General features: G+C 46.2%; 2 protein-coding genes across 2 annotated transcripts in view; one reads left to right on the top strand and one right to left on the bottom strand.

Moving 5' to 3' along the window:
* The window catches only part of cep89 (centrosomal protein 89), a 65,840-nt gene extending 42,840 nt beyond the window's left edge, over window positions 1-23,000 (top strand). Inside the window, 2 exon segments of the mRNA XM_042074271.1 lie at window positions 9,802-9,971; window positions 20,762-23,000. Coding sequence (XP_041930205.1) covers window positions 9,802-9,971; window positions 20,762-21,008 — 417 coding nt within the window. The 3' untranslated portion in view covers window positions 21,009-23,000.
* Window positions 1,377-9,218, bottom strand: zgc:165481 (uncharacterized protein LOC100073327 homolog). The gene is made up of 2 exons (XM_042074292.1): window positions 8,831-9,218; window positions 1,377-3,107 (listed from the first exon to the last, which is right to left on the bottom strand). Exon 2 carries the CDS (start codon window positions 3,043-3,045, stop codon window positions 2,122-2,124), a length of 924 nt encoding a protein of 307 aa, XP_041930226.1. The 5' UTR covers window positions 3,046-3,107; window positions 8,831-9,218; the 3' UTR covers window positions 1,377-2,121.
* Window positions 23,001-23,270: the final 270 nt, after the last annotated feature.

Here is a 23,270-nt window from a genome sequence, read left to right as displayed (position 1 = left end):
TCTTCTACTGTCTTTATTGTACAGTGGAGTTTAGTTATATGTTTATACTTATACTTATGTTTACCATTTCTGTTGTAAGTGCATGTTGTGTGCTATTTCTGTATGCTACTGAGACCCTTGAATTTCCCCTTGAGGATCAATAAAGTATCTATCTATCTATCTATCTATCTATCTATCTATCTATCTATCTAGGATTCAAAGAAGGTGTCCCAATTTGTGTTTTCAAATCTCGATCTTTGTTTGTTTCAGACCGCACCTGTATCTGATGGCTGGTTTCGTTGTAGTTCGTAATAAGGAGATTCCACACACACACACTCCTGCAATTTTCCAGTGATTTAGTGAGAGAGAGGGTGTGTGTGTGTGTGTGTGTGTAATCCTTTGGTGTTGCCAGCAGGGCTTCATTGCAGCATGAACACTGGCAGCCTCATTAACAGTCAGTCCTGTTACCAGGGAAGTGCCAGAAATCTACAACTTGCTTCTTGCCAGCTGTGTGTGTGTTTAAGTCTGTGTTGATGAGTAGGTGGGTGAGGGTGTGTGTGTGTGTGTGTGTGTGTGTGTGTGACTGTGTGACTGTTGGAAGGTTGGAGGTAGGTGGTCTGTGCACTGATGCATACATACCGTATGCAAACACGAGAGTGCGTGTGGATGGTTGTATGTTTTGTGTGTAGTGTGTGTGAGTGTGTTTGAGGACCTTTTATATAGATGATGTTTTGTGTGTGTCTGTCTGTCCGTGTGTGTGTGTGTGTGTGGGCTTAGATATATTCAGTGATAAACAGAACCAGCTCACAGCCCTCAGCTGTAGTCCTAACAACAGCAGCCTCCAGGGCAGAAGAAAGAGAGAGAGAGAGAGAGAGAGAGAGAAGAATGAGAGAAATGAATAAAGTCGGATGAGCGAGAAAGGCGTGCACCAGGAGTGGAGATGGCTGCTGGTGAATCATTCAGAAGTGATTAAAATTCATGCTTCACATTTAAGGTAAAAGGAGCTGAAAAAGATGTTGAATATTTGATTTTGTGTGAAAACGGAGAGAGACAGCTTTTTGTGATCTGGGCTGCGTGCACACACAGATAAAGCTCTTCATTAGACCTCCCCATCTCTACTGCAGACATCTTTCAGCATGCCTGCAGAACCCACCTGAATGACAGCATTGTGTGTGTGTATTTGACCCTATGTGTAGGGTTACATAAGTGTGTGCCTTTGTGTAAGTGTGTGAGAACTGCACTCTCAGAGCTGAGTTTGTAGCATAGTATCCTGATGTCAAAGTAATAAGGGCAAAATATTGTGACTCTTAAAGTCTTTATTATTTTAACATGTGTAACAAGCTCACACATACAAACATTCATATACATGAACACAGACATACAAACAAACACACACATTCATGCTTACATACACATTCAGACATGCTTACACACACACACACACACACACACAGACACACAGACTGTTTATCAGTATTCCAGACTGCGTCAGCCGCTATAGGGGCCGTGCTGTTGGCTATAGCTTAGCACTAGCAACAGGTGCTTATGGTAGCAACACAGATTACAGGAAACAGAGCAGGTACGTCACCCCGGCAACAAACAAATCAAAACAAACACAGACACCGGGCACCTTAAACACAAACTCATGCTGGAGACTCAAAGTGACTGTAGTCCTGGTAACAGCTGGTCGTCAGTTGACTGTAGTCCTGGTAACAGATGATTGTCCGGTGACTAATCCTGGTAACAGCTAGGTGTCAGGTGACTGTTGTCCTGGTAACAGCTGGTCGTCAGGTGTCTGTAGTCCTGGTAACAGCTGGTTGTCAGCAGATTGTAGTCCTGGTAACAACTGATTGTCAGGTGACTAGTCCTGGTAACAACTGGTTGTCAGGTGACTGTAGTCCTCGTAACAACTGGTTGTCAGGTGACTGTAGTCCTGGTAACAACTGGTTGTCAGGTGACTGTAGTCCTGGTAACAGCTGGTTGTCAGGTGAAAGCTGGTCTTAGTCCCTGCTTTGTGTGTCTTTACCTCGGGACTGTTGCTGCATAGTCTGGAGCCCAGAATTAGAGGACTCACAGACACACACAGACACTTCCTCTTTCTCATACACACACAGACACACACACACAATTGAGGCTGTGAAGCTATGTCCTGGGCACACAGTCACAGAGGCCCTGGCACAGACACTGGCAGAACCCGTAGACCAGGCAGACGGTCAGGCTGGTGGGCACCAGGCTGACGCAGACGATGCCGAGCGTCACGCGCTGGATGACCAGCAGGTAGATGCCCAGCGGCAGCGAGCCGAAGTAGAAGCAGCCCAGCAGCCAGACCAGCACGCGCCGCACGTGGACGCACAGCCTGGACAGCGCGTCGTCCGGCTCCTGCTCCGCCCCGCCACCTGCCGAGCCCAGAGACGCCGAGTCCAGGCTGGATGAGGACGAGGAGTGCGTGGACAGTCCGTCGGCGTGGCGACTAGGGAGGCTGTCACGCTGCACCTCCAGGATGGTGATGACGAAGCAAGATGAGTCGTGTTGGTGTTCGTGGTCAGGGCTGCCCAGCGAGGCCAGGCCGTGGGGTGTGAGCAGGACCTCGCGCGGCTCCGAGCCGCAGGACGTGCGCGTGGGCCGGCGCTCCAGCCGGCCCATCAGGTTGGCGTCGTCGGGCAGCGCGTCCACTGAGAGCTGGCCCAGCGGCGTGGGGTGTCGGCAGAAGGGGCAGCTGACGCTCAGGCTGAGGCTCAGGCCGCCGGGGGAGGGGGCGAGCGCGCCGGACGCGCCCAGGTCCAGCATGCGGCGCAGGCAGCGGGCACACACGCGGTGTAGGCAGGCCAGCAGCTTGGGCCGGCGCCCGTGGCTGGAGTAGCGTTGGTAGCAGATCTTACACTCCAGCTCGTCCGGACTGCTGGGGGGACGCTCGTCTGGGTCACTCTCACCATCCCTCTCTCCATCTCTCTCTCCCTCTCTCTCCTCCATGTCTGTCGCTCCATCCGTCTCCTCTGTCTCCAGGTCTCTCCTCTCCTCCTCCTCTGCCTCCTCTCTCTCCTCTCGGTCCGTCTCCATGGCGCTCATCTGGGACTCATGGGGACAGACAGAGGCCCCTGATGGCAGCCGGAGGAGGGCCACAGCTGGCCCTGATGTGAAGAATATAATAGATATCAGCAGGACAGAGAGAGAATAGATATCAGCAGGACAGATAAAGAATAGATATCAGCAGGACAGAGGGAGAATAGATATCAGCAGGACAGAGGGAGATATCAGCAGGACAGAGGGAGGATAGATATGAGCAGGACAGAGAGAGAATAGATATCAGCAGGACAGAGAGATAATAGATATCAGCAGGACAGAGAAAGAATAGATATCAGCAGGACAGAGGGAGAATAGATATCAGCAGGACAGAGGGAGAATAGATATCAGCTGGACAGAGGGAGATATCAGCAGGACAGAGAGAGAATAGATATCAGCAGGACAGAGAAAGAATAGATATCAGCAGGACAGAGGGAGAATAGATATCAGCAGGACAAAGGGAGATATCAGCAGGACAGAGGGAGGATAGATATCAGCAGGACAGAGGGAGAATAGATATCAGCAGGACAGAGGGAGAATAGATATCAGCAGGACAGAGAGATAATAGATATCAGCAGGACAGAGGGAGAATAGATATCAATTATCTGTGCTTGGGTTTGACCAGAACCACCTGATCTGTCCAGAGGCATCAAGTGGACATCAGCATCAGTGTTAGAGCATTAAAAGGAGCATGACATTAAGTGTGTGTGTGTGGGGGGGAGGGGGGGCAGAGCACAGGTGTGTGTGTGTGGTCAAGTGACAGAGCACAGGTGTGTGTGTGTGGGGGGGGGGGGAGGGGGGGCAGAGCACAGGTGTGTGTGTGTGGTCAAGTGACAGAGCACAGGTGTGTGTGTGTGTGTGTGGTCAAGTGGCAGAGCACAGGGGTGTGTGTGTGTGTGGTCAAGTGGCAGAGCACAGGTGTGCGTGTGTGTGTGTGTGTGTGTGTGTGGTCAAGTGGCAGAGCACAGGTGTGCATGTGTGTGTGTGTGTGTGGTCAAGTGGCAGAGCACAGGTGTGTGTATGTCTGTGGTCAAGTGGCAGAGCACAGGTATGTGTGTGTATGTTTGGGTTTATCATGCCTGTCTGCTGAGGAGCCTATGTCAGAGCAGAGGTGTGTGTGGTTGTGTGTGTGTGTGTTTGGGGTTATCACGTCCGTCAGCTGGGGAGCCTGCGCAAGAGCAGAGGTGTGTGTGTTTGGTGTTATCCTTTCCAACTGACTACGCCAGTCACAGTGTGGTAGGACTGATAGTTCCTGAACTGTTATCCTTTCCAACTGACTACGCCAGTCACAGTGTGGTAGGACTGATAGTTCCTGAACTGTTATCCTTTCCAACTGACTACGCCAGTCACAGTGTGGTAGGACTGATAGTTCCTGAACTCCACAGAGCTCCAGTCAGGAGCCTCTAAAGGTTCTTTTGAAGAGCCCTGTGATGAAAGGTTATGGCTGTTAGCTTCTCATCTGGGCCTTTGAAGTGAGATGAGCTTTGAATTTAAAACAGTTCTCAGATTTTTAATGATCCCCGAAGAAACATTAAGAGTTCTTCATGTCTCCCCTGAAGAGTATTTTTTTTAGTTAGCTAAATAACACCTCCTTCACACAGACTCCTTCCATGCAAAAAAGGATTTTTACACAGACAAATGCAACAAATGGTTCTTAAAGGATCTTGGACTTTTGGGTTCTTCAGAAGTAGAGCCACTAGCCGATTCTCTGATAGAACAGTGGCTCTGAAGTGTGCGTGCGTGCGTGTGTCCGTGCGTGCGTGTGTGTGTGTGTGTGTGTGTGCAGCTGTGCCTCCAATGGCTGTGTAGTACACACGTGTGTGTTTAAAGTGTGCATGTATTATTGATGCCCATGCATATCTCTATGCCCGCGCCCATGTGTGGCACTGAGAATAGCAGCTCCAGGCCCATGGGCATGAATTAAACATGCTTACAAATGCAGGCTGCAGTGGCCCACGCATGGGCATCAGCTCAGCAGTGCGTCTGAATGGACCAGCATGGGCATCAGCTCAGTAGTGCGTCTGAATGGACCAGCATGGGCATCATGGGCATCCGCTCAGCAGTGCGTCTGAATGGACCAGCATGGGCATCAGCTCAGCAGTCCGTCAGAATGGACCAGTAGCACCAAGCTCCATGTGCTGTCACAACGCCCTAGGACCGCTGCTCCTACGCCAGTACACCTCCATGTGTGTGTGACTGACCTGAGGTTGCACATGGTTGTGTGTGTAGTTTAAGTACATATACTCTTTTGATCCTGTGAGGGAAATTTGGTCTCTGCATTTATCCCAATCCGTGAATTAGTGAAAACACACTCAGCACACAGTGAACACACAGTGAGGTGAAGCACACACTAATCTCGACGCAGTGAGCTACCTGCTACAACAGCCTGCAACAGCGGCACTCGTGAGAGCAGTGAGGGGTTAGGTGCCTTGCTCAAGGGCACTTCAGCCGTGCCTACTGGTCGGGGTTTAACCGGCAACCCTCCGGTTACAAGTCCGAAGCGCTAACCAGTAGGCCACGGCTGCCCCAGTTAAGTGTGTTGAAGTTAGGGATGTAAGGATCTGGATCACTGGCTAACCAGACACGATTAAATGAGAAACACTGCACCGATAGACACTGTGGGCCAGATGTACTTAACGCTTTGGCATATTTGTTTTGCAACGTGCGTGTAAAATCATTGTGAGGTATGTACAAACTAGCTGCAATGTTGTAAAAGCGTAAACTGCCTGTCACGGGAGCTGAAAGTGGCAGATTACGATTGTAATGTCATGCATATGCATTCATGGGAGGATCCAGGGGAAAGTGGGAGTTTAGCGTAAAAAGATGGGAGGGGAAGAGTAAAGAGCGCCTAATTATGTATTCCGCGGTATGTACAAAGACTGCTCCTGAAAGCGCACGTCTATTCTGTGCCTAAATACTTCCGCCTTGTAAAAGCAGGTGTTAATCCAAATTGCAGTTCAATGCGTCAGTAAGAGAACCTTTCAAAGACAACAGAATCGCTATTTAGAGTACCAGTTTTGTAAGTCCTTGTACTATCAAAAGCAACATTAACTTTCGTTGGCCTTTCGAATGTCTTACTTTTACTTTCACGTCATTCACTTAAACTTTCCTACTTGCTAGATTTGACCAATCTTCCATAGCCTATATGCACAAGTAGTCATTATCTCTCTGCTTGTTGACATCTTATCATGTATGGTATAATTTCATGATCGCTAAACGTTTGATTCTTTTTAATGTTGTCATCAGTTAACTTCATTCAACTGCGCTTATGTAGGCTCTGCCGTTCAGTTGTGGACGTTCGTAAATTGCGTTTATGGGCGGAGAAGGGCAGAGAAAGGCGCAGTTTACACTAAGGATTGAACGATTGATAAATACGACGGAAACTTGGGTCTGACAGCGTTCACAATCTGCGCTTTGTCCTTGACGCTGATAACGCTACGTTTGGCCCTGTGTGTGTGTGTGTGTGTGTCTGTCTGTGTACATGGATGTGTGTGTTTTGTCTGATCAACACACACACACACACACACACACACACACACACATAAACACACACACATGGAGGGAGGTGATGTCTAAACTGTATGCCTCCAGCTGTTTGCTGTCTTTGTCTCTCTCGGCTGCTGACCTCATGTCTGTGAATGTGAGTTCTGTTCCAAACAAACCGCTTCTGGACCTCAAATTCGCCTGCAGCGCTGTGTGTGTGTGTGTGTGTGTGTGTGTGTCCTGAAAGCAGTGGTGAGTGCTGTTGACCTGAGGAAGTGAGAGCTTAGTAAAGGTTTTGGCTTTCAGTGGACAGAATAAGTGCGTGTTTGCACTGTGTTGATACATGGGACCATGCGGGAGATGTGTGTGTGTGTGTGTGTGTGTGTGTGTGTGTGTGTGTGTGAGAGAGAGATGTCCAGTGTCTTGTGATGACGAGAGGCAGCAGCAGAAGTGTTTTGGTGTGAGAGATGTCCAGTGTGGTGTGAGGAGAGGCAGCAGCAGAAGTGTGTGTGTGTGTGTGTGTGTGTGTGTGTATGTGTGTGTGTGTGTGTGTGTGAGAGATGTCCAGTGTCTTGTGATGACGAGAGGCAGCAGCAGAAGTGTTTTGGTGTGAGAGATGTACAGTGTGATGTGAGGAGAGGCAGCAGCAGAAATGTCTGTGTGTGTGTGTGTGTGTGTGTGTGTGTGTGTGTGTGTGTGTGTAAAACCTGTTGTGGAGAGACCTGCTGCTGTGGCCATTAGACAGCTGACAGAGACACAACCTCCCATACACACACACACACACACACACACACACACACACACACACACACACAGGCACAACCTCCCATACACACTCAACCTCACACACACACTCTCTCTCACCATACACATATACATTTGTGTTGTCTGTGACATCACACAGCTGTGACACACACACACAGACACAACCTCCCATACACGCTCAACCTCACACACACACACACACACACACACACACACATCAAGCACATCAAACACTCCAGGCACCTGCTCGCTGCCGAGGCAACCAGCTAACAACAGGAAAAAATCTTGTGTGTGTGTGTGTGTGTGTGTGTGAGTGTGTGTGTGTGTGTGTGTGTGTGTGTGTGTGTGAGCGTGCGAGCGCATGTTCTCTGTCATTGTCTACCCCAGCACATATTCTGAGAGTAAGTTGAATTTTCTGGTGAGGTGAAGCAACTACACACACACACACACACTCACACACACACACACTCACATACACACATTCCCACAGGAGGAAGTCACCTTTCTCCTCCCATTTCTTTGCTCTCCAATGCCCTAGAGTGTCACTGGAACAAACACACACACACACACACACACACACACACCACAGACACACACACACACACACACACACACACACACACACACACACACACACACACACACAAACACAAACACACACACATCTCTCTCAAGGTGCAGCTCTCCTCTCTCCTCTGGAAATGCCCTCCATCTCCAGCAGCCTCCATCTCTTTATTTACTCTGACCTCTACTTGCTCCCTCCATCTTTACCTCCTCTCTCTCTCTCTCCATCTCTCTCCCTCTCTCTCTCTCTCCCTCCCTCTTTCTCCATCTTTCCCTCTCTCTCTCTCTCTCTCTCTCTCTCCCTCCCTCCCTCTCTCTCCATCTCTCTCCCTCTTTCTCTCCATCTCTCTCTCTATCTCTCTCTCTCTCCCTTCTCTATTCTGTGTTCTCTCATGCCCAGTCATCCCCCCCTGTGTTATGCGGTTTAGCCATCTCTCTCTCTAGTCTACACCACCTGCTGCAGCCCTGCTGCAAACACACACACACACACACACACACACACACACACACACACACACACACACACACACGTGCAGGAGGGGAAAGCAAATGGAACACTTATGATTATTTAATATCTCATCTTTCTCTGCAGCAAGAGGGGAGGGGCTTCACACAGCACTAAAGAGTCAACAGATGACACCTGTTACACACACACACACACACACAAACAGAGACCAACAAGATGTAAATACTCATAACCATCATTTGCACACAGAGACAGGGGACTCTCTGTCACAAACAAGACCCATACACATACACTCACATACACACGCATGCACAAGACCCATACACACACACACACACAAAACTCATACTCATACACACACTCACTCACACATACACAAGCACAAGCTCTGTCAAGCACACAGACTCCTGTTATGCTTACAGAAGCACATGATATGCGCACACACACACACACACACACACACACACACACAGAGACACAGAGAGAGAGCGCTGTGGTGCTAGTGATGCTCACCTTGTGGCTGTGTGTGTGTCGGCGCTGTGGTGGTCAGGCGCTCTCCCGGCTCTCCCTACCCTGCATGCCCAGAGAAGCGGCGTGGTCCATCAGCCAATCCCACAGCAGCAGTGCTCACAGAGGTGTCCTCTCAGGAGACGCCGGACGCCTGGACCCACATCCTCTATCGCTCCCTCACACCCTCTCTATCAGTCCTTTTCTCCGTCTCTCCCTCTCTCTCTTTCTCTTTCTCTCTCTCTCTCTCTCTCTCTCGTCTAAGTGTCCTCACTGGTACGGTATGATAGATCTGCCATGCTGGAACTCCTGGAACTGCTCTGTGTGTGTGTGTGTGTGTGTGTGTGTGTGTGTGTGTCAGAGCGTCTGAGAGATCACACACACAGGCACAGTTCTCTCCTCTCCTCCTCACAGTCAGACTCACACTGCTCTGCTGCTCTGATCCCTCCTCCTCTAACACTGCCTCTCTCACACACACTCTATCCCCCTCTCTTTCACACACACTATCACCCTCTCTCTCACACGCACTCTCCCCCTCTCTCTCCCCCTCACACTCTGTCTCCCTCTCGCTCTCACTCACACACACACACACACACGCACACACACACTCTCTTCCTCTCTCTCACACACACACACTCTCTCTCCCTCTCTCACACACACACTCTCCCTCACACACATTCTCTCTCCCTCTATCTCTCTCACACACTCTACCTACCTCTTTCGCACACACATTCTCTTTCTTTCCCTCTCTTCCTTTCTCTCTGTCCCACTCTCTCTCTCTCTCTCTTTCTCTCTCTCTCTCTCTCTCTCTCTCTCTCTCTCTCTATCTCTCTCTCCCTCTCTCTCAGATGTATAAGCAGGAGGCGTATGGCAGTGTGAGTGGTCTGGGTCTAATACTCTCTCTCCCTCCCTCCCTCCCTCTCTCTCTCTCTCTCTCTCTCTCTCTCTCTCTCTCTCTCTCTCTCTCTCTCTCTCAGGTGTATAAGCGGGAGGCGTTGGGCAGTGTGAGCGGTCTCGGCCGGCGTCTGGTGGAGCAAGAGGAGGCGTTTGCTGGTCAGGCCGAGAGCTTCCTAAGGGAGCGCCAGCACCTGGCACATCTTCTCAGGGACAAGCAAGAGGCACTGGACGGAGCTTTGCAGCAGAAGAGGTGTGTGTGTGTGTGTGTGTGTGTGTGTGTGTGTGTGTGTGTGTGTGTGTGTATGTAGCTGCTCAGGGACAAGCAGGAGACTCTGGATGGAGTGCTGCAGCAGAAGAGCTCTGTGTGTGTGTGTGTGTGTGTGTCTACAGAGCAGCACAGTGCAGTACAGCACCAAGGCAATGCGCCCTGCCTGTCGCCACGGCAGCCAATAACACAGTGGAGCAGGAGGTAGTGGAGGAGGAGGAGGAGGAGGAGGAGGAGGAGGAGGAGGAGGAGCCCCATGGTACTGCATCGTCTCTCCTTTACCACTCCGCTTCATCCACCCATCTCTCTCTCTCCATCTCTATCTTTCTCTCTCCATCTACCCCCCTCTCTCGCTCTCTCTCTCTTTCTCTCTCCCTCCCTCTCTCTCTCTCCAATTTCAGTTAAATTCAAGAAATTTATTGGCATGAACAATTCAGTGACATTATTGCCAAAGCTCAATTACATACACACAGAGATGGACAAATATGTTATAGGAAAATTAGTAAGACGATAATAAAAAGCATCAAACTGCAATTCCAATAATAATAACAAACATACAACATTGGGTTACACTTTACTTGACTGTATTGACATAAGAGTGACATGACACTGTCCTGAACACTTCTGTTATGAAGTGACATTCGGTTTTTGTCATAACAAGTTAGGATTAGGGTTAGGTTTAGGACTAAGGTTAGAGTTAGGGTTAGGTTTAGGGTTAGAGTTAGAGTTAGAGGTTATGCCGATACTAGTGTTAATTTCGTCAGACGAGACGAGAGGAAAAATGTTCGTCAACAACCTTTTTTTCCATGACTAAGACGAGACGATGGCGAGACTGCACTAATGTCCTGAAACACTGACTAAGACTATCTTGCATTAATAATGCAAGATGCATTATTGTTGACGAAAAAAGACGAGACTAAAGATAAGATAAAATTTCTCTTCCATTTTCGTCTACAAAATGAGAAGACAGAATAGCTGTTACCTTTTCAAAATATTCCGAATGAGTTCATGGTTCATACGCAGCAGCTTTCCTGTAGGCTAGTCTACGTGCTGTTGCTGCAACCCTGTGGCTGCAGCAGGAAACTACATGGAACAAGAACACCGGAGATTTCTGCCAGAGTTAGGCTTTATGCCACAATGCTACATACCCAGAAGTTGAAGCTTCTCTCATACAAATTAACATCCCCCAGAATGTCCATACGAAAATGTTCTGCAAGTAATATCAACTATTTAACTGGCTACACTGATGATGCAGAGTTTGCTAGCAAGTAAGCTAATATGGAAAGTTTGCTAGCAAGTTAGCTAAGATTGAGAGTTTGTGTTGCGTGTGGGCACATATCGCCATCTAGCGTGGCGGAGTAAAACATTCATACTTGGGTCCAAGACAGTGTTTCTCAAACTTTTTTTAGATGAAGGACCACTTAACTAATCAATAAAAAAGAAACGCATGGACCACCTAGCTAAAAAAAAAAATAGACCTAGCAGTATATTAGCCTACACAATACTCACTGAACCACCTTGCTTATTGTCTGCACTTTGTTTAATTGTGTCAGAGGATTCATATGATTTAAACTGGCATATCTGACATAGACAGTGTTGTAGAACAGTTTGAATTTACATACAAGTTGGTTCAATATCGCAAACAACTCATCTATATTATATTTTACCACGTCTGCTCGTGGACCACTTGGGATAGCTTGCGGACCACACTTTGTGAAACACTGGTCTATGAAGATCATGACAGTGGTCCAGTCAAATCTTTTACTGTCTATGGCCAAATCCCAGCCGAGCTATAACTGTAGCTCGACTTACCTGTGCATGTACTGACTGACAAACAAATCAGAATGAGTAATTATAACAGTCGAGTAGCCCTGTGGAAACTGGCGCCTTAATGCAGGGGCTTACCTGGGCTGAAGCCCAGGGGCCTCGACCAATGAGGGGCCTCCTAATAATAATAATAATGAATCAATAATAAATATAGCCGCAAGCGGCAATGGCGGGCCCGAGCACCTGCGGGCCGCAAGCCGTGACATGTCGGAATCCAACAAAGCACCGACGTGGTGCGTTTGTGAAATGTACATATTTGATGCGTGTGCTATTTGTTTTTGTATTTGATTTTCTGCCACATGTACTTGCTTGGCCAGGTGGGGGCGCAATGCAAGGCAGGCCCATTGGGTGTCATCATAATATATATTAACCTGAGAAATTTCAGACCATTCATTTTAAGCAAAGAACATTTCTGATACACTTTTTGGTTGGCCAGATGGTGGCGCTATGTTAGGCATGGAAATTACACATGTGAATATCATCACAATAATGATATCCAAATTTTTTGTAAACGTTCAGATCAATCAGTTAAGGCATTGTCCATTTTCTGGCACATTTCCTGCTTGACCAGGTGGTGGCGCTATGCCAGGCAGGCCCATTGGGTGTCTGGATATCATCATAATCATGATATCTATTAACCTGAAAAGTTTCAGAACATTTATTCAAAGCATAGAGCATTTCTGGCACATTTCCTACTTGGCCAGAAGGTGGCGCTATGCTAGGCCTGTGAATTACGCATGTGAATATCATCACAATAATGATATCCGATATTTTATAAAGTTTCAGATCAATCACTTAAGGCATTGTCCATTTCTGGCACATTTCCTGCTTGGCCAGGTGGTGGCGCTATGCCAGGCAGGCCCATTGGGTGTCTGGATATCATCATAATCATGATATCTATTAACCTGAGAAGTTTCAGACCATTCATTCAATGCACTGTGATTTATGACACATTTTCTGTTTATGTGGTGAGATATTAAAATCATATCAAATATATTACAACATCCCAAAATCCATTCACAATTTAACATCAGCGACATCTTGGCATAATGTTTGCCAAATTTCAAATGAATCTGACAAAACGTCTAGGAGGAGTATGTTCAAATTGATCATGTGACATCAGGATAATTGTCATTCTTTCTGTTGCCAGTTGGTGGCGCTATGCCAAACATGCATTATGGGCATGTGAATGTTATCATTAACATGGTCTTCAATGACCTGTGAAATTTAAAACATTTCAAGCCATGCATGGTGAATTATGACACATTTATTGTTTGTGTGGAACGGTATTACTATATGCCAACCACAAGTCACAGTGACATAAGGGGGCGCTAGCGAGTCTCTGGGCCATACCCGGGGCCAAGCTTTTTTACCTAGCTGCTTTGTGTGACACCTGATGTGTGTGCCAAATTTCAAGACTTTTCGATTAAGTTAACCACCTCAAAATATTTGCCAACCACGGGATCAGTCACCTAAGGGGGCGCTAGCGAGTCCCTGGGCCATGCCCAGGGTCAAGCTCTTGTACCTAACTGCGATGCGTGACACCTGACGTGTGTGCCAAATTTCAAGAGTTTTCGACCATGTTAACCACCTCAAAAACAGGAAAGCAAAAAAGTGGAATAACAATAATAAATATAGCCGCAAGCGGCAATGGCGGGCCCGAGCACCTGCGGGCCGCAACCCGTTACATTTCAGAATCTAACAAAGCACCGACGTGGTGCATGTGTAAAATTTACATATTTGATGTGTGTGCTATTTGTTTTTCCATGGTTTTTTTTGGCACATTTACTTGCTTGGCCAGGTGGGGGCACAATGCAAGGCAGGCTCATTGTGTGTCATAATCATAATATTAACCTGAGAAATTTCAGATTATTCATTTTAAGCAAAGAACATTTCTGATACACTTTTTGGCCAGATGGTGGCGCTATATTAGGCATGTGAATTACACATGTGAATATAATCACAATAATGATATCCAATGTTTTATTAAGTTTCAGATCGATCACTTAAGGCATTGTCCATTTCTGGCACATTTCCTACTTGGCCAGGTGGTGGCGCTATGCCAGGCAGGCCCATTGGGTGTCTGGATATCAACATAATTATAATATCTATTAACCTGAGAAGTTTCAGACCATTCATTCAAAGCATAGAGCATTTCTGGCATATTTCCTGTTTGGCCAGATGGTGGCGCTATGCTAGGCATGTGAAATATATGTGTGAATATCATCACAATAATGATATCCAATATTTTATAAAGTTTGAGATCAATTACTTAAGGCATTGTCCATTTCTGGCACATTTCCTACTTGGCCAGGTGGTGGCGCTGTGCCAGGCAGGCCCATTGGGTGTCTGGATATCAACATAATCGTAATATCTATTAACCTGAGAAGTTTCAACCCATTCATTCAATGCACTGTGACTTTATGACACATTTCCTTTTTATATGGTGAATTATTAAAATCTTGACATATTACAACATATCAAAAATCCCTTCACAATTTAACATCAGCAACATCTTGGCATAATATTTGTCAAATTTTACATGAATCTGACAAACCGTCTAGGAGGAGTATGTTAAAATTGATCATGTCCACAACGCACAAAATCTCAATTACCTCACTTCCTGTGGGCGTGGCTAATGGCATGTTAATACAAAAGTTGATTGTTTTTGGGAGTTACATACACCCACCAAATTTGGTGTGTGTATCTAAAACTATATGCCAACCACAAGTCACAGTGACATAAGGGGGCGCTATGGAGTTTCTGGGCCAAGCCCAGTGCCAAGGCTTTTCCCCTGTGTATTCATGGTACCTCTTGACGTGTGTGCCAAATTTCATGCGTTTTCACTGATGGGAAGCACCTCTTTTAGCATCACAATTCATCACATTTTAGTCCGCACAAAATCCCAAATACCTCACTTCCTGTTGGGCGTGGCTAATGCATTGTACATACAAAAGTTGTTCATCTTGGGGAGACACCTACCAAATTTGATGTGTCTAGCTGAAAGTATGTGCCAACCACTGCATCAATCACCTAAGGGGGCGCTACTGAGTCCCTGGGTCACGCCCGGGGCCAAGCTCTTGTACCTAACTGCTTTGCGTGACACCTGATTTCAAGACTTTTCACCCATGTTAACCACCTCAAAAAAGGAAAACGCTCTGAGACAAAGTTAAAATACTCGTAATAATAATAATAATCCTTACAAAAACAATAGGGCTTTGTCTTCTCTTCTGAAGTGTAACAAAATGTAACAAAACTTAATAAATCCCAAAGTAGAGGAGCTACAGGAGAGGCTGAAACTGACTGACAAATTTACAAACTCTAGAGATAACGTGGGTTGGATTGAAGCAACGATAAACGAATGACGTGGATTCCTGTAACTGTCCATGAAAACAGAAGGCATAGCAGGTAAATATCGTAGCAAATAGCCTGGCAATGAAACGGCTTTAAAAACATGTAGGCCTATTTCACTTGTCTCTCTGGAGTGAATGCAGAACATGGGCTGTTGCGCAAAGAAATGAATTAGTGATCTGCATCTCCGTTCACCAAAAGCTAACTTTGTGCTAACCCATATTCGCACAAATAATATCCTATGTTATGTTTTATGATTGTTAACGTGAGATATGTCTCCATGTTGGGAAGTGTAGTGATAATGCATAAGGTAGCCAATGTTCACGTCACATGAGCCAACTGCTTGTTCTGTAGGCTAAAAGTATTTCTGTCCCTCCCAATCTGTGTTAGAATGGTGTGTTAAGTAGACAGAATTTCAAAAAACCTCCTGGGGAACCCCCCGACACGACAAACACATGCACTTTTGAAAAGCTTGAAACGTCCATATGTGTAACCCATCTTTTAACTTAGCCTATAGTGTTGTAAAAGTTCAACGCTGTTGTTTTCGTGCAGTAGGCTAACCGTTTTGATAAGCGATGTCATGGGTAGGCTGACGTGATTAAGGGCTTTCTGTTTCTGTTTATGTAAATGTTTTACATAGGCTCAATAATGATAGGCTACACTGCATGTTAGGCTATATCAACCAAAAGCGCACATCGGGTATCATAATTAGTATTTGCGGTTTGGGGGGGGGGGGGGGGGGGGGGCCTTAAAAACATATAGCCCAGGGGCCTCAGGTGGTATTAAGGCGCCCCTGCCTGTGGACACACAATATTGTTAGAAAATTGAGATGTGTGAAACACTATTTGACTGAAATGGTAATCAGAAATAATTTGTTATAAAAAAAGACTAAAATGTTTTGACTAAAACTGACTAAGACTAAGATAGCTTTAGTTTTCTTTTGACTAAAACTAGACTAAAATGACGAGACTTTTAGTTGACTAAAACTTGACTAACAAAAATGATATTTGAATGACTAAATATGACAAAGACTAAAAAGGACATTTCGTCACAAGACTAAGACTAAGACTAAATTAAAAATAGGTGACAAAATTAACACTAGCCGATACTGTCAAGTAAAGTGTTAACCAACATTGTTGGTAGTTATGGTCTTACTGGATGTCCTCAGGTTATGGCAAGCTGCTACAGATGTGCAGTTGTGGCCAAGTCCTTGTTCTCTGAGCATGTACAGCACTTGTGCCTCATTTGTATACATTTGAAACTCAGGGAAGATTGAATTGAATTTCATGAATGAAAAAATTCAGACTTCCTGCTTGCCCATCTCAACAACATGCTAGCCCATCACTACACATCCAGCACCACACAGTAGCTATGCTAGCCCATCTCTACACATCCAGCACCACTCAGTAGCTATGCTGGCCCATCTCGACAACATATGCTACGACATGGCTACTAATGCCCTGCAGCTATGCAGAGCTAACACAATACCATGCATATGCATCCATTCATCTTCTGCCTCTTCTCTACAGATCCCTCTGCTCTTTTATATAGAGAACCCTCTGATATTTTATATAGAGAACCCTCTGGTCTTTTATATAGAGAACCCTCTGGTCTTTTCTATAGAGAACCCCCTGGTCTTTTATATAGAGAAGCCTCTGGTCTTTTCTATAGAGATCCCTCTGGTCTTTTCTATAGAGAACCCTCTGGTGTTTTCTATAGAGATCCCTCTGGTCTTGTCTATAGAGAACCCTCTAGTGTTTTCTATAGAGATCCCTCTGGTCTTTTCTATAGAGAACCCTCTGGTCTTTTCTATAGAGAACCCTCTGGTCTTTTCTATAGAGAACCCCCTGGTCTTTTCTATACAGATCCCCCGGTTATTTTCTATAGATAACCCCCTGGTCTTTTATATAGAGAACCCTCTGGTCTTTTCTATAGAGATCCCTCTGGTGTTTTCTATAGAGATCCCTCTGGTCTTTTCTATAGAGAACCCTCTGGTGTTTTCTATAGAGATCCCTCTGGTATTTCTGCTCCTATCTGTTGTTCTTTATTTTTTCAACTATTTTTTTTCTGACTCATCCTTGTGGAGATGAAGTCCGTCATAGAACTCTCATGGGGCGATGGAGGGGTGATGAGCTATATGGACATTTGGCAGGGCAGAGCAGCTTCTGGTTAACTCTGCACTGATGTCATGGATGATGTGGAGTGGGAAGTCCTAGCGTGGAAGCGGGGGAGAAATTACGATGCAGGACTCTGGGAAGTCCATGCGGCCTTTTTCACCTTCTTTATTGCTTCTGCAGTCCACTGGCGGGCAGCTGTGGCCTACTGGTTAGCGCTTCGGACTTGTAACTGGAGGGTTGCCAGGTTCGAACCCCGACCAGTAGGCACGGCTGAAGTGCCCTTGAGCAAGGCACCAAACCCCTCACTGCTCCCCGAGCGCCGCTGCGCCGGGATTAGTGTGTGATTCACCTCACTGTGTGTTCACTGTGTGCTGAGTGTGTTTCACTAATACACAGATTTGGATAAATGCAGAGACCAAATTTCCCTCACGGGATCAAAAAAACTATATATCAGGGCTCTACACTAACATTTTTTTTCAAGAGCACTTGTGCGCCCAAGTTAAAAAATGTAGGAGCACAGACAAAAATTTGGGCGCACAGTCAGTTCTGTTCTTAACTTACACATAATCTAACATTATACTGCAGCTAACAGTTAAACATGCCAGTGCACCAATTGCTAATATTAAGAATGACTGACAACATTTAGCCTAGTGTTGGGCGGTATACCAGTTCACACCGTATACCGGTGTATATTTTCGTTATGATATGAATTTTTAATATACCGCCATACCGGTGTATTTGATTACACAACGTTTGGAACGCTGCGCCGCGCGACAGTGTTTCAGACGGGACTTTTTTCACACGCACGCTTAGTGCCACTGCGAGGCATAGTGAGGGTAAACACAAAACACCTTACGTTTTTCCCCTGACGTATGACCCTTAAGGCTTAATTTCTCCTTAGGTAAGGGGTTTATTTAAGGGTGTTGCACAGAAATAATACCTTAAATTGTTTTTTAGTTAAGGAAAAATGTTTTTTTACCGTCGCGAAAATTCTATTGAGATTGTTCAACAGCTGTAGCTGGCTAGTAGGTGATGTCGTTAGTTAGCAACCCACCGAACACAGTAAAGTTTAATGATCTTATCATTCATCTCACCTTAAGAATATTCGCTGAAATTATCCAGGTAGCAAGTAAAGCGTGTTATAGACATGCACTGAGCAATACTAGCTGGCTAGTTAGAAATGATCCTGACTGTCATCAGTGCACCAAAACGAACTTTTTTGTTAATGTTTTTCCTAGCGAACCGAACCGAAGCTCATGGCAGGCTAACAAGACCATAGACAAGACATCCACATCCACATGAAGTTAACGTTAGCCTACCACTAACGTCATGTAAACCACACAATAACATTTCTGATTCCTGCCTATTTGACAGAGTAAGCATATTAACAGAGAGTTTTTATTTTAAATTGTATCATTTTCAAAAAAGTATAATTATTGCAGTACACTACTAGTAGTTGCACTACTTTTTGTATTGGTTTTATACAAGATGTCTAGATTCTTCATTAGAATCATGAGTGGCTCTTTGTAAACAGCATCATTTTCTGGGGCCATGCAAAACTGCATTTCCACTAGTGTGGAGTTATTCTACATCATGACAGTAAAATAGACCATCCTTAGTCAATGTACTGCAGCAATTCCTCTCTCAACCTGTAGAAAATGCTGTGAACATCTGATTATGCATGGTAAAAAAATACCGTTATATACCGTGAAACCGTAATAATTTTGAAAAATACCGTGATATACATTTTTGGTCATACCGCCCAGCACTAATTTAGGCTACAGGAAACAGGATTTTAAAGATCAGTGCCTACTTTATTTTCTATTGTTCTATTGAATTCGGTGGATAGAAGAACTAATTTCTTCAATCTTTGCATCTTGGCTGGCTAGTCTAACTTTCTGCTTTTTCTGCGCGCTCTTGGATTTGAAAGAAGCGACTACTAGCGAGTCACAACGCGAAACTGCTAACGTTGATGGGAGGTGTAGTTTTCATGCTGCATTCGCGACGTGATTCTATGGTTTGCAACAGTAATGTTTCTCGATGTTGCGGTGTATTTTGTAGACAAACATTGACATGGTTAGAAGTCATTCGCACCAGTGTGCCTAAATATATTTTTGCACTCGCACGGCATCATTTTTACTCGCATGTGCAAGTGAAATGGGCGCACTGTAGAGCCCTGTATATACTTATATACTTATACATTTGTCCCAGTGTATTACTGTTGGGTTTCTCAAGAGTGTCCTGAGTTAGGAGACGGAGGGCCTCGTTGGTGTTGTTGCAACGTTTGGTTGTGCAGGGAAGAGTTTTTCAGAGTTCAGGAACTTCCCATTTGAGTCTATGAGGAGCACAGCCTGTGATTCTGATGTTGTGGTGCTCTGTGAGGCAGACAGTGATTCTGTGGATGTGGAGGAGTGGAGGGAGGTTTCAGTGTGTGATTGTGTTTCAGTGGTGTTAGTTGTTGGTGTTAGATGTTAAAGTATGTGTGCTGTGTTTGTTTAGCCTGAGGATAACCATACAAACTTGGGCACTAGCCTGGGAAAACCCAGACCTTCACAATTGTACAATTGGGAGTGGGCCTTCTGTGTTGTTCATCTTCTCTGCCTCTTTTAGAGTCCCAGTATTCATGGTGCTGTTGAGTGGTAGGCAGAGTCCCAGTATTCATGGTGCTGTTGAGTGGTAGGCAGAGTCCCAGTATTCATGGTGCTGTTGAGTGGTAGGCAGAGATGCACCGCCTGTGGCTCAGGACGAGTGAGTGTGTGTGTGTGTGTGTGTACGTGTGTGTGCCTTTATCTGCGTCTGTGTGATGTCTGATCCTGTTGCTAGGCACCTGGGTTGTTGTGAATGCCTTGGCTGTGGCCCGAAGGAACCAGGTGTGTGTGTGTGCAGTGAATGTATATCTTCTGTGAATCTTCTGCTCTGCCCTCTAGCTGACAGGTGCAAATGGTATTATTGATATGTGTGTGTGCAGGGGGAGGGGGACCCTGTGTGTGTTTGCCTCCTCCTGCTCAATGACTGTAAAAACACATGGGCAGCATGCGCTGAAGGGATCTGCAGGCTAGTGTGTCCCACCTGCTCTGGGTCCAAAACGCACTAACTGGTGTGTCCCACCTGCTCTGGGTCCAAAACGCACTAACTGGTGTATCCCACCTGCTCTGGGTCCAAAACGCACTAACTGCACAGACTGTGGCTCCAGTTCTGCCAACTGGACTGGATTTCTTCAGGGTGTACATGCATGATGCCATGGTGTCCATGTGCTTTACAGTCACTGGCTCTGTTGCTCTGAGATGCTGCTGACCTCTAGTGGACAAGATGAGTGTGTGTGTGTGTGATGATTTTGACATGTGTGTGTGTGTGGAGTGTGTGTGATGAGGAAGTGATGGTTCGCTTGGCTCAAATGAGGAGTGTGGGTTTTTTAATCTCCTATTTTATATCTCCTCTCCTCCTCCTCTCCTCTCTGTCCTCCTCTCCTGGTCTCTGTAGGGAGGTGGAGTTTGAGCTGGAGGCAGTGTGGGAGTCCGTCTCCAGAGAAAGCCAGCGTATCCGTGACGCCGCGCTGGAGTCTCCTGCATCAGGGATGCTGGTTGCCCTGAGCGACGGCCTCCCTGCTGACTGGACCCCTCCTGGAGGGTCGCCCCGAGGCCACCTGCACAGCCCCCTCCCCCTGGCAGAGTCAGCAAAGCGCCCCCTAGAGGCCAGTCCACTAAACCCACTGGAGTTCTATTCCTGACTACTGTCTCCGTGTGTGTTTGAGGAGGCCACTGCAACACACACACACACACACACACACATATGCACACACTCACACACACACGTGCACACACTCACACACACACACACACACACGTGCACACACACACACACGTGCACACACGTACTCACACACACACACACACACACACACACACACACACATACACATACACATACAAATACACACACACACAAATCCTGTAATTTGTGGACCCAGACTCTTGAAGGCCAGACTCTTAAAGGCCATTCAGACTTCTCTGACCTATCCTCCAAGGAGCTTCTTTAGATCATGTGACCAAAAAGCAGAACGTTGTTCCTCCCATATCACTATGGATACCTCTCATAGGTTACTGGTGCTGTTCAGCAGACATGCTACTCGTGGATGTCCAATCAGAAGATTCGTCTCTCTGCCACTCAGAGGGCTGTTATAACACTTAATTTTAGCCTTAAGCACTGTTCTTAATGTTTTTAATGTTTTTAGAATGTGTGTGTTACCAGAAAAGCCATATGTTTCATGTATATTTGTGTGTGTGACTGTGTGTGTGTGTGTGTGTGAGAGGTGCCTGCATTCCAGACATGTGCATAAGAGGTGCGTGCCCTACATCATGTATGTGTGTGTGTGTGTGTGTGTGTGTGTGTGTGAGAGAGTGTCTCTGTGTCTGTGTGTATGTGCAGTATAAGGTGCATTAGACTTGGATTTGCTGTCATAATAGCACACACAGGTTAAGTTTGTGCTCTAAATCTACACAGTCATCCTTACATAGAACTTAACATTCAGCTTTACTCTCATCATCTTTATTTTCACTTCTATAGCATTGCAGTCATCCTTACATAGATCTGTTTCATTAGCTCTGGATTCCCCTTGATCACTTGATGAACCCCTATGCATAACAGCATCACAGCAGCTATGCGATAGGGCCTGCCACGCTCCTCCTGCTGCTGCTCTGCCCAGAGCCCAGGTGCCTTATGGGAATCCTACCTGCTGCTTCCAGTGCTGTATGCTCGGGTGACCCAGAGGATACTACACCAAACACTAGCATGGGACGGCGCTGTTTTACACTACGCACAGAACCAAACTCTAGCATGGGACAGCGCTGCTCTGGTAAACACAGAACCAAACTCTAGCATGGGACAGCGCTGCTCTGGTAAACACAGAACCAAACTCTAGCATGGGACAGCGCTGCTCTGGTAAACACATAACCAAACACTAGCATGGGACAACGCTGTTATACGCTACACACAGAACCAAACACTAGCATGGGACAGCGCTGCTATACACTACACACAGAACCAAACACTAGCATGGGACAGCGCTGCTATATACGCTACACACAGAACCAAACACTAGCATGGGACAGCGCTGTTATACGCTACACACAGAAACAAACACTAGCATGGGACAGCGCTGTTATACGGGCAGAGGTACAGCGCTAATGATGCACAGCTCATTTCTATTTAGTCACGGACTTGCACATGCACTTGAGTGCTCACTGATTTTGTACCAGAGAAACACATAAAATACATGTGCTGTGTGTGTTAGACGAGAGTGTGTGTTAGAAGAGAGTGTGTTTCTTGTGCTGTGAGAATAAAGGGAGAATCATTAAGAATGAACACTGATGACCTGGAGCCCATTATCATACCCATTATCAATTATGTGTGTGTGTGTGTGTGTTTGCTGATTGTGTATGGGGACTCGGTAGCAGCGAGGTCTTCTTATTAATATGTGTAATTGAAGTCTTGTTCCACTGACGCTGGGGGACAGCGGTCATCACCGCTGTGGCTTTGGCCTTTTCTACAGGTGTGGATGGACAGGGTCATGACCCCTGCGGCTTTGGCCTTTTCTACAGGTGTGGATGGACAGGGTCATGACCCCTGCGACTTTGGCCTTTTCTACAGGTGTGGATGGACAGGGTCATGACCCCTGCGGCTTTGGCCTTTTCTACAGGTGTGGATGGCTGTAAAAGCTGACTTGTGGGGTCCAAAAATAAATAAATAGAAAAATCCTGAATTCTCCATGTGAGACTCATATGTTATAACCACTGCTATGGATGGGATATGATAGGACTGCTAAGTCCTATACAACCTAAACCATGCAGCTCTAACAAGTAACCTCACTGGGCCCTCATTTATATGCAGCTCTAACAAGTAACCTCACTTGGCCCTCATTTAAATGGTGGGCAAAGTGCAGAGTCTGTCAACAAGTAAAGTTGTCATCCATGAGATATAGCTATTGTGTGTG

This window comes from Alosa sapidissima, chromosome 20 (assembly GCF_018492685.1).
Source record: "Alosa sapidissima isolate fAloSap1 chromosome 20, fAloSap1.pri, whole genome shotgun sequence".
Classification (NCBI taxonomy): Eukaryota; Metazoa; Chordata; class Actinopteri; order Clupeiformes; family Clupeidae; genus Alosa; species Alosa sapidissima.
The sequence above is the reverse complement of the archived record's forward strand: the minus strand, read 5'-3'. Positions and strand labels throughout refer to the sequence as shown.

Coding starts and splice junctions, on each gene's coding strand:
- zgc:165481 (XM_042074292.1), bottom strand. CDS start 3,045: ATGAGCGCCATGGAGACGGACCGAGAGGAGAGAGAGGAGGCAGAGGAG.